This window comes from Sitophilus oryzae, unplaced genomic scaffold (genome assembly GCF_002938485.1).
Source record: "Sitophilus oryzae breed Bouriz unplaced genomic scaffold, Soryzae_2.0 scaffold_803_pilon_pilon, whole genome shotgun sequence".
Lineage (NCBI taxonomy): Eukaryota > Metazoa > Arthropoda > Insecta > Coleoptera > Curculionidae > Sitophilus > Sitophilus oryzae.
This window is the reverse complement of record NW_022147421.1, coordinates 415,081-427,764: the sequence shown is the minus strand read 5'-3', so window position 1 is coordinate 427,764 and position 12,684 is coordinate 415,081. Positions and strand designations below refer to the sequence as shown.

General features: G+C 33.5%; 1 protein-coding gene across 1 annotated transcript; it reads right to left on the bottom strand.

The window, feature by feature from the left end:
* Positions 1–376: 376 nt before the first annotated feature.
* LOC115888623 lies at positions 377–11,340 on the bottom strand. Its single transcript, XM_030908390.1, has 5 exons — positions 11,137–11,340; positions 10,738–11,034; positions 10,400–10,680; positions 10,093–10,333; positions 377–1,173 (listed from the first exon to the last, which is right to left on the bottom strand). Exons 1-5 carry the CDS (start codon positions 11,207–11,209, stop codon positions 560–562), a joined length of 1,506 nt encoding a protein of 501 aa, XP_030764250.1. The 5' UTR covers positions 11,210–11,340; the 3' UTR covers positions 377–559.
* Positions 11,341–12,684: the final 1,344 nt, after the last annotated feature.

Here is a 12,684-nt window from a genome sequence, read left to right as displayed (position 1 = left end):
AATTTGCGACGTTGTCAAAATGGTTTTATATGATGTTCTTTATCATGTAATTTTGTTAATTTTACAAAATATACCCGATAAATATTAATATTTATTCATAATAATTGAAGTTATCATTATACAGCTCGAGCAATCAAAACACGCTATGATTTTGCAAAAATACTGTTAGTTTGGTTGAGTTTTGGGTTGATTTGATTAGGTTTAGAGTTGCTTGGGAGGTGGTTTGGTTTGATTTCCGTAGATAATACTTTTTTCTCGTATTATAAAAAAACGTAAGAGAACCAGAAAAATTGGCGTTAAATAGCGACAATATTGCATAGGGTAATGTCATCATTTGCTTATGTCATCTGTCAAAATGCCTGCGCGGCCTCAAATAGTACCATAATTTTGTTTCAATATTTTTAAATTTACTGGATAATCCGCAAATTTTTTGGCTAAAATTAGCTATTAAAACCCGTACTTTTGTGGAAAATTTTTGTTTTCTTAAAGTTCTACCGTCCGTAAAGTCGAACGGACCCTGGGTTTTCTATTAAACATTACAAAAATAACATAAAATCACTTACTCTCTAAACATACTACTTCTAGCAAACTTCTTTTTCTTTTTTCCTTTTTTGCCATTTGACATATCACCAAAGCCATCGTCATATTTAAACTTTTTATTAGCTTTTAGTTTCTCCATATATTTCTTCTTTTTTAACTGCCTTTTTGATAATTTTTTATCGTCCTCAATAAGAATTACACTATCATTTGAGACAGAACATTTGTCCTTCACTTTCTCCTCTTTTACATTACTTGGGCCGCTCAACCATTGACTGTCTTTAGCGTTGTTAATAGGTGGTTTAACACCAGGAATTTTTTCCTGCTTAGTTGTTATGTTATTTGGTATTTTAATATTAGCAAATGACACTCTTTCTTGTAAAGAAAATTTATTTTCTTTTTTAGGTGTATTGACTAAATCTATTACTTCATTACTTCTTATATTGCCCAATGCATTTGCTTTATCATCATTAAAGAATTTGTGAGGTTGTTTTGTTAAATCGAATTTCTGTTTGTTTGCGTTCATGTTTTTATCAATGTCAATTATTATTTTATTTTTATTTTTATTTTTCTTCGCTTTATTTTTTCCGCCTTTAGCATCATTTTCTAGATTTATCACTTCCATAATTTCTTCACCTAAAAAAATCTATTATAGTACATTTAATACATTTACATGTTTATTAAAGATAAAGAGATATTTTGTCACAGAAATATTGCTACCTAATACAAGATTATTCAAGTGCCTAATTAGACGTTTATGGAGAGTTAGTACATGATAAAAATATGAAATTTTTGTTGATTATGTAAAAAAATATGATTCTGTAGAAAATATTTTTGTTCATAAGATAGTGCCAGATCTACCCATAGCTATAAAAAAACTGTTTATTATTGCATCTTAGGATTCTAGTTGGAATTCTAGACAAGTTTGGTATGACATAACCTACTTCCATCGTTAAACGTTAAGCATTTTTTTTGTCCGTTAGGCAAATTTGTTTATTAATAGACCACTGCTAACAATTAGTCTCCGTTGGATTAAGCAGCAGTGTTTACAAAAAATAACTATTTTATTTTGTAGATTTTCAAAGTGGCGAAATACCCATATAGGACTTTTTTGGAAAAATAGAGTTTGTACAAATTATGTTAAATCCACACAGCATTCAACGTAATGACCTAATGATTGACGATTGACATAATGTACAGGGTGGTCGAAATTGGTCTGTTTTAACAGAGAAACCCTATTTCCTGACTAGATAGAGCAAAACCGACATAGATGTCATGGGCTCGATTTCTGAGACATGTTTAATGGCGTAAACCGCCTGTTGATATTTTCACTGTCAACTCAGATACGGGGTCTTTTTGAATTTTTTACTATTTTGAAAATTGTCCATAACTTTTTTATTTCGCAGAATAATAGAATCCTTAAGGCACTTTTTTAAGCAAAATCCAGTGTTGTAGTTAATTTTTTTCTATGTTTGCTCTTTTTGTCAGAAATAATAAAAAATATACTTTTTTAAATGGAAATCGTAGTTGGCTATGGACTTAAAAAAATGGTAGCGTTTAACCCTTTCCAACGATATAAAGTTATGAGTATCTATTTCTAAGAATGACAGAAATATTAGTTGTTTTTTTCTTTATATCGAAGCGGGCCTTGATTTTGTGTTGACCTATTTGCCTAGTTCTTTTTATCACAATTTATATTCTATATTATTATTTATCTGAATAATTAAAGACTTTTGAAGAGGTAAATTACCATTCTATATTAGCATTAGTAATTACAATTGAAATCGATACAATAAACAATGAACAAAACTAAAAAACGTTTTTCTAAAAAAAAGCATCAAAGATGTTCACAACAAACATCTTTTGCGCACAGAGTTACAGCGATTTATTAGGCCAACTGCGAACTAGTATAATAAGTCCAAAAGCTTGTCTAATAACATTCTGCAATTCTCCTCTCGTCCCAATGGTACTTCCCTTATATTTATATAAGGTCTTTTAATTTCCGCCATAAAAAAGTCGAAAAGGGTTAAATCACAGGACCTAGCAGGCCAAGATATGGGGCCCCTTTTTCCAATCCAATTCTCTCTAAATTCTCCATTTAATAGTTCAGTTATAACCCTGGCGTTTTAATTATAATTGGTTATACTAATATAGAATGATGATTTACCTTTTTAAAAAGAGTTGCTAATTATGCAGATACATAAAAATATAGAATATTAAATTGTGACAAAAAATAATTAGGCAACTAGGTCAACACAAAATCAAGGCCCGCTTCGATACAAAGATAAAAAACCTAATTTTTCTCTCATTCTTAGAAATAAATACACATAACTTTGTATCGTTGGAACGGGTTTGGTTTGGTTTGGCCAGTATTTTTTTAAGTTCATAGCCAACTATGATTACCATTTAAAAAACTATATTTTTGTCATTTCTGACAAAAAGAGCAAGTATTGAAAAAAACTGACTACGCCACTGAATTGTGCTTAAAAAAGTGCCTTAAGAACGTTTTTACAGAATTTTATTATTCCGCGAAATACAAAAGTTATGGGCAATTTTCCAAATGGTAAAAAAATCAAAAAGTCCCCGTATCTCAGTTGGCAGTCAAAATATCAACAAGCGGTTTACGCCATTAAACATGTCTCTGAAATCGAGTCCATGACATCTTTTTTTTTTTAGCGAGGTGGGAAGATCTTTTATAGACGAAGTGTGGGACTCTTCCGATTGGACCTACCCACTAAAAAACCACCCCGTGTCTAACACCACTCATGCTGGAAACCGCTCTCGCATTACTTCAGCATGAGGGCTGCCCTCGCTTATTTGCGTTGCTCTTCCTTTTTCTTCAGTATTTTCTTAACCGTGGCATGTGTCGCGGTCCATGGTTTTTTTACCGCCAACCAGTCCAGCATACATGCTCTCCACAGTGAATACTTGTGCAGTCTGCACCTCAAAATATTTCCTCTCATTGACCCAGCGTGGGCAGTTGAACAGAGTATGCTCAACATCCTCCTCCATTGTGCAATATGAGCATCTCTCAGTTTGTGATCGAGCACGTTTATAGAGGTATTTGTTAAAGCATCCATGACCGGAGAGGGCCTGGGTCATAAAATAGTCAACTTCCCCATACGACCTATTAATCTATTGTTTTAAGTCCCGGATTATCCTGTAGGTCCATCTACCAGTACTGGAGCTCTCCCATTCCAGCTGCCATGCATTTAGTAAGTTTTCTCGTGCCTCCTGTTTATGAAGGCCCATATATGTTTCATGTCTTTCTCGCAGCAGTAGGTGTATCGGGGGGATACCTGCTATAACCAAGGCTGCATTACCCGAGATAGTCCTATACGCGCAACATGTCCTGATTGCTGCAACCCGTTGCAATCGGGCAAGCTTTATTTCATTTTGGGCTTTTGATATTGCTCGTATCCATACAGGAGCGGCATAAAGTAGTTGTGAATGGACTACCCCAAGCATGACTCTTCTTTTCGAAGCTCTTGGGCCCCCAACATTTGGTAGTAAACGTGGTAGTGCTCTTAAAGATTTCTCAGCTTTCAGAATGGTCATGCCTATGTGCCCTTTAAAGGTGAGTTTTTTGTCCAGCCACACTTCCAGGTATTTGATTGTATCTTTCGGCTTTATTCTAGTACCCTCTACTTCGAAAACTACGGGAGAAATATTTCTCTTTGTGGAAATTACCACAGCTTCTGTTTTCTCCTGTGCTAATTTTAATTTATTACGCATCATCCAGGCAGAAACTTTAATAAGGGCAATATTTGCTTTACTCATCAACAGATGTTCATTGTCAGCAACAACAACTAGGGCCATGTCATCAGCAAATCCAATTAACATCACGCCGCTAGGTAGATCTATGTTTAGCAGGCTGTCATACAATATATTCCACAGTGTTGGCCCCAACACTGAGCCTTGGGTACGCCACTAGTGACACTAATAATTTTTGCGGTCCCTTCAGCTTCCATAATTATTCGTCTGTCTGTTAAGTATGACGCAATAATCTCAATCAAGTTCCTATTTATTTCCCTTTCGACAAGTCTATTTAGAATTAATTGTCTAGATGCACTATTAAAGGCATTTCTAACGTCCAACGTGAAGACTCCGCAAAGCTTTCGATTTTGTGGGGCATAATCTGCTGCTTCTTTGGCAATTTTCATTACCTGCATAATAGCGTCTACGGTTTGCCTTCTCTTTCTGAAGCCAAATTGATTTATTGACAGGCCACCCGTCCAGTCAAGCTCATGATTTAGTTTTGCAAGTATCATCTGTTCATAGAGTTTTCCTTCCACATCCAGAAGGCATATTGGTCTATATGCTGAAGGGTTTCCTACTTCTTTATTAAGTTTCTTGATGAGAATTAGCTTTGCAATCTTGCATTCAAATGGAAATATTTTCCTTTCCGCTAAACGGTTGTAAATAGTCAACAGATAATCAGGCTTCGCTTTCGTTATTTCTTTTAGTACTTCTCCTGGGATACAACCTGGACCAGGAGATTTATTATTTTTTAGACGCTCAGAAGACATATATAACTCTTCTAACGTAAAAGTAATTTTATCACAGTTTATATTATCACAGTTAGTATTAAAGCTAGTATCACAGTTAAGTATCACATTAGGATGAATTGGAAACAGGTTTGAGGCCACTTCCACCACCTGGTGCATAATAAGGTTGGGCCTGGCCTGAAAACCATTCATCACAGAATATCTAGCTACGCAACAGAAGCCTCGTTACATGTATAAAATTGTAGGTAGCAAAAGGAGACAGGCTTTAAAAGTCTGTCTCCAAATCAGATATTTTGATGTGGTAGTTTCGCTACTACATAATAGAGGGCAATAAATTTAAAAGAAAACAGTTTTCTACAAACAAAATTTAAAAGAATTTTGTGCAGTGTTGCCATTGTGTAATTCATATCGTAATACTTCCTGATAAAGCCTACCTTCAAATTTGCTACATCATTTAAACATATTAAAATAGATCAGAGCTTTTTTTTTCAGTTTGCCATGTTAGTTGGAATTAAATCTTATGAGCTAAATTACAATCACTTCCTGGCGTTTGATTGTATAATTGAATCCTGAATTTTCATTGTAATTCGGCGACAACATAATAAGTATTGTTCTACTATTATGATACCACTTCCTGACGTTCGATTGTGTTCATACCAAGTTCATATTGTATAATCGGGAAAAAACGGCGTTAGCGATAGCTATGAAATGAATATCACTGTCATTTTATATGTAAATTTATATGGGAAATGTCATCGATCGTCCTTTTCCAGCCAACTGGACGCCGTTTTTTTCAGAAGCATATCAAGTGATACCATAATATAGTACTATATTACGATACATGGCGTTCGATTGGGCTTAAACTTGGTATACTATATCTTCAGTGACATTGTAATATCATGGTACCATGGAGCATATAAAGTGGTACCTTCCATAGTACCATATTTGATGACATAGCAATATTAGGTACATGGCGGCAATAGGGCTTAAACTTGGTATACTACGTATTTTCGGTGACATTGTAATATGATGGTACTATGATGCATATCATCTGGTACCATAATATAGTACCATATTATGTACATGACGTTCGATTGGGCTTAAATTTGGGATACTACGTATCTTCGGTGATATTGTAATATTATGGTACCATGGAGCATAATAAGAGGTACCATAATATAGTACCATATTACGATACCATTTCCTGGCGTTCGATTGGACTTAAATTTGTTATACTACGTATCTTCGGTTACATTGTAATATGATAGTGATGCAAATAAAGTGGTACCTTAATATAGTACCATATTTCAATACCATTTCCTGGCATTCGATTGAGCTCATATTTGATATACTACGGATCTTCGGTGACATTGCAATATTATGGTACCTTAAAGTATATCGAGTGGTACCATAATATAGTACACTATTATGATATCATTTCATTTATTGTTCGATGTCGTCATGTCGTGACAGCAACTTTTATGCCGAACTAATATATTATTAATTGTACCTAAACGGAAGAAATTTGTTATTATAGTATTTTTTAGTCAGTTAATATTTTTTGTACTGCATTTTAATAAATTATTTCCATTATTATTAAACTTATATTTCATTACTAACGTTCCAGCATTAATAAATATCACTATCAATCGCCCTGTATATTATTAATTTTAAAGGTAATTAAAGGTATTTTCTTAGTTAACATTATAAGGTAGTGTATATTAAAAATGTATATGTTTTGTAATAATATACTTAAAACTATTTTAATAGCCAAAGGAATAATTAATATAAGTGTATCTGACAAGAAAAGAAGAATAGAAAGAAACACATACTGCATTATACACAATAAAAAGAATGGGATGCCAATTCAAGTCTTTTTGAATCTGGCAACTGTGCATATTTAGCCGAGCTATAAGGCCGACGACGAGCCGTCGATCCAAAACCGAAAGTTCAAAATTTCTAATTATATTCTGATTATGATATTGTCGCGCCATCTAGTATTCTATTTGTGCAATTTTAGCTCTTTCATTTCGAGTATTTTTCTGTTGCGTAGCTAGATATTCTGTGCATTCATCCACTTCATTACTATTCTATATCCGTCTCCGAAAATATCACAGTCTAAGTTATCACACAATCTGTTCCAATGCTTTTTCTTAGCTTTCTTAATAGCATCTCTAAGATTTTTTTTCGCTTTTTTTGTAATCCTCCCAAATCTTATTTATTTCCCACAAACTGGTTTTTACTTTTCTAGTATAATTTCGTCGAAATTTGAGACATTCCCTACGTAAGTTAGCAATATCTTCACTCCACCAGTATACTGGCTGTCCTCTTCTACAAGGCTTCTTTTTCGGCATAGAGTCCATGACATCTATGTCGGTTTTGCTCTATCTAATTAGGAAATAGGTTTTCTCTGTTAAAACAGACCAATTTCGACCACCCTGCACAAGTATATAGTTTTTATTAATCTATTTTATCTATTACCTATTTTTTTATCTATTACTATGGAGTCACTATGGAGTACATCATAGAATTTTATTTTAATTTTATTTATTTACGCAATCTTAAAAATTGGTAGTATTGAGAGAAAGAATAATTATGTTTTATATATTAAATTGATGAGTCGGCTCTTAATAAAGAAAAGTTATTAGTTACTATATCAGTAAAATCATCAGATTGTTGAAGAGCTGTGAAAATATCTTTTTAGATTAAAAGTAAGCCCAAGTGGCGATAAACGTTTATTTTTCATGGAATCTCTACTATAAATTTTAATGCATTTCAAACATGAAAAATGTCTCTCAATCTCAACCCAAGTACTTGTGAATGATGTAGTAACAAACAAAACAAACAATTTGAAAGCCTCTGGAAATATATTTCCAGGATTATTCTCCTTAAATTATTTTATAATCGAAATTATCATATCTATTATTAATACCTGCAACTTATTCATTAATTTATGTTGGTCAATAACATTTTTTGTTTGTTAAATCACTATTAAATGCGTTGGAAGTCGGAAATGTATCAATATAACGAGTTTGTTAAATCAGATGTTAAATGCGTTGGAAATTTTTTATAGGATTCTTTAAATTTCGGATCCGCAAGAGATAAATATAAATAATTGAGACATACGAGTACCTATCTGCAAACCTTATTTCTAAATGTATAACAATGTTATCTAATATTTCATAAAATAAAATTCGCAAAAATATTTGACTTAGCCGCTTTTATTAACACATCGAATTGAAATAGCACAGAGACTTTTCTGTAATATCTGTTGTATCGTTTTCTTGCACCGAATAAAATAATGCGCTTTTATATTTCGGATTCTTTTATTTCTCTGGCGTGTTCTGAAATACAACCGGTTATATCATTTTTAATAATCTCGGACAAGCCCGAAAAATGTTTCCAATTTGCTTTAAACGTTTTTGGAATTTTCATATAAAAGTTTTAAATGTTACCTATAATGAATCATATGAAATATCCCCTTAACGAAATGTGATATATCTCCTTATGAAATATCCGGAATATCCCCTTAACTTCCTAGCGAGCCTTCGAGTCTCCACTACTTCATGCAAAAACGTTAACCATAAATAGTGGTGTTCCGCAAAGCTCAGTTTTGGGTCCCACATTGTGAAACATTTTATATGATGATTTGCTTAAAGTAGAAATGCCTGAAGGCGTTACATTAATAGGGTTTGCAGATGACGTGGCTATGGTAGCAGTAGCCAAAATGAATGTATATTAATGGATGTTGTTAATACCTCGCTGCTAAGAACATGTAAATGGCTTCTTAGCAGAAACTTGAGATTGGCCCGAAAAAGACCGAAGCTGTTCTCCTAACCAGTAAAAGAAAGTTATCTCCTATAACGTTTCAGATAGCAGACACTTTGGAACAGTTATTCCAAAACAAGCTATTAAATATTTAGGCTTATAGCTGGACACAAAAAGAACCTTTGCCGAGCATGTTAATAAAACTATACAAAAGGTCGAGGGTACCACACGTTTATTAAGCCGACTTTTACCAAATATCGGAGGACCAAAATCGTCTAGGAGGGTTCTTATGGGTGTGGCGCACTCACAAATTCTGTATGCGGCTCCAGCGTGGCACAAAGTGACAGAAAATAAAAGACTTGTACAAAAACTAGGTAGGATTCAAAGAACTACATGCATCCGAGTTGCGTAATATCTAGAGAGGCCGCAAATATAATATCAAAAATTTCCCCCATAGAACTGCAAATAATAGAATGGCTTGAAGTTTATGAGGGTATTGCAAAAGATGAAGCCCGAAAGAACTTAGTGAAACGCTGGCAGCAAAAATGGGACAACGGAAAGTACGAACGCTGGACACACAAGCTTATCTCAGACATTGAGACATTGCTAAACTCGAAAGGTGAAGTGGACTATTATTTAACGCAAGCACTTTCAGGACACGGGTGTTTTAGACAGTATCTCTACAAACGGAAAAGATTTAGTACTGATCTGTGTAAATACTGTGGAATAGTGGACGACGTTGAACATACCCTATACTACTGTTTTCGATGGAGTCAACAAAGACATCAATTGCAAATACGCACAGGGCTTACATTTAATATTTCTAACATGATGGAAAGTCTAGTCAAGAGCACAGAATCTTGGGAAGGCGCATATAGGACTGCCAGAGAAATAATAGAGACAAAAGAAAAAGAACATCTTCTTTAGACAGCCTAATGCACTGAAGAAATGCGAGAGCGGTTACCGGTGCATAGAAGGCAAAACAAAGGGAGGAGGGTTTTTTTAGTCGGTAAGAATCTGACACTACCAAATATCATACAACATCGTGGGTATTGAAGGTGTCTATGCAAGATTTTTTCCCACCCCATAAAAAAAAAGTAGTAAACCAAAAAACACAGTAGCTAATTTCTTCAATTAATAAATAAGTTTAAGATAACTATTATTTTAATGCAAGCATCCTAATTTGAATAATTATGATTGTTATTTTATAATTATTTTTATTTTCTGCATCAAATTTCTTTAATTGTTTTCATTTACTGAACATATACAAAAAATTTACCTATGTCATCCTCATTTATACTGAATCCTCTCATTCTGTTACTTGAACCAATCTTTTTCATAGCTTGTTTTACAATGGAATGTTCGACAATTTCAATATCTTCATCGTTGTCTTCATTAATCAAAACATATTCATCGCAGAATTCAACATCATCATCTCCATCATCTAATGAGTTTAGAAGATCAAATACATCGTTCATATCTGGTTTAACAGTAAGATCAACATAGTCCTCTTCATAGACCTGAATTAAAATGAAAATAATGCTAATAAGGCGCACAATTAAATAGAATAGTTTGAATAAACATACCCAAGATACACCTAACCATTCCCTTAAGTCTGAAGGTAAAATATAGTTTTCTGGTAACCATTTCTTTCCGTTATTATGTAACTTTTGAGCAAGTGGATATAATTTTCCGTATATTTCACACAAATATTTAGTATTAAATTTAATTATGACAAATATTCGAGATATGACTGCAAATAGTATAAACTTTATCTTCCAGAAATGACCTAGATACATTATTTTATTTATCTGATAGGCAGCTATCTTACACGTATCATAAATTCTTTCCATTAATTTGGCCAAACCTGAATAACATAGAAATAATATTAAAATTAATAGCAATTAATAATATTCCAACTTACCTTGTATTCTCACCAGAATAAAATGCAGCATATTCTTTGTCGGTAAATATGTATCTTTTTCATATTTTGCAGGAATTAATTCTACTACATTATATAAATATGAAGTTAAATTTGTGTTAAAATAGATATTTAGAGCGTGTTTTACTTTCTCCAATGACTTAAAATACTTCCAAGTTCGTAACTTTGTCTTCAGCCTATAAATAATTCTGGATAGAACAGCGGCCTCACGTATGATTATGCCTTGGTCTTTAAAATGATTAATTCCGTGTTCAAGAGCATTTCGCAGCTTTATTAAATCTAGAAGTAGGATTTATAAATACTACAAACGTATAAATGATATACGCAGTAAAATTAAAGAAATGATGGTAAGTATATAACATATTTATATTTATGACTTACCAATGTTATTTTCGATTACTTTATAAGAATTTGTTGGCGGTGGTGATAATTGTTTTGTATTCCATAAATCCATAGTTTGATTTGTTCTCTAGTTTGATATAAATATTTGTTAAATCCCAAATCAAAAATGATGAAAATGATATTGATCTGTGATATTGATAGGTTAAATGAGGAGGTTACTTTCTATATTTCCTCCTCTATTTTAATTAATTTGAAGGCCTAAGCTACTAGGACTATCCAGCCTGTTAATAGGGTACCAGCCTCGGTTGTAGTAAGGTTATAGTGCGCGTTCAGGGAAGACTAGTTAATTATTTTATGGGGAAGACCGCCGGTGAACGACCGCTGAGAATTTTGCTCAGCGACTGACCGTTGTTATGTTTTGGTTTTGGTCTTAAGCTACACGCACACTGGTGCGATCACGGTCGCGATCACGATCACGATCACGATCAGGGCAGCGATAAAGTGTTTTTACACTTAAATCCCTGATCGTGATCGTGATCGCGGCCGTGATCGCGCCAGTGTGCGCAGTGGCGGATACAGAGGGGGGGCCCATGGGGCCCGGGCCACCCCTAAAACCTGTAAATTTGGTTAAATATTAGGCTTTTGGGTTAAAGATGGCGCCCTAAAAGGCATATTTTGCATTATTTTTTATTTGGGCCCCCCCTAAAATAAATTTCTGTATCCGCCCCTGAGTGTGCGTACAGCTTTACTCAGCCACTCAGCCCGCAGCCGCTCACCATCCCTGAACGCGCTCATAGGGTATCCCACGCAGGGTTCGGAAGTAGTTAATTAAGACGTAATTTACCTGATTAACTACGTGTAGTTTTTCTTCAAAAACTCCGTCTTTTCCCGTTCATTAACTACATGAAAACTACGTTAATAAACTATGTATTGATATTATGAATAATTTTCCTTTGTATGAAGTGTAATAGAGATAATATGATGTAAATATTATATTTAAAGCCATATTTCTTCTGTTTTCTTAAATACATTATGTGTTTTTAAAGCTTCAACTTATTATAATCTCTCCTCAAACCTTTGATATTTGAAAGTTATATAGGTTACATAAACTACATTAAGCACATGTAATATAGTTTATGTAATTTTTAAAAGTAACATGTAGTTTTCCGAACCCTGATCCCACGACGCCCACGACCAGGGTTCGGAAAACTACGTGTTACTTTTAAAAACTACATAAACTACTTTACATGTAGTTAATGTAGTTTATGTAGAGGGTGTAGTTTATGTAACCTATGTATGTAACTTTCAAATATCAAAGGTTTGAGATGAAGTTATAATAAGTTGAAGCTTTAAAAACACATAATGTATTTAAGAAAACAGAAGAAATATGGCTTTAAATATAACATTTACATCATATTATTTCTATTATACCTCATACAAATGAAAATTATTCATAATATCAATACATAGTTTATTAACGTAGTTTTCATGTAGTTAATAAACGGGAAAAGACGTAGTTTTTGAAGAAAAACTACACGTAGTTAATCAGGTAAATTACGTCTTAATTAACTACTTCCGAACCCTGCC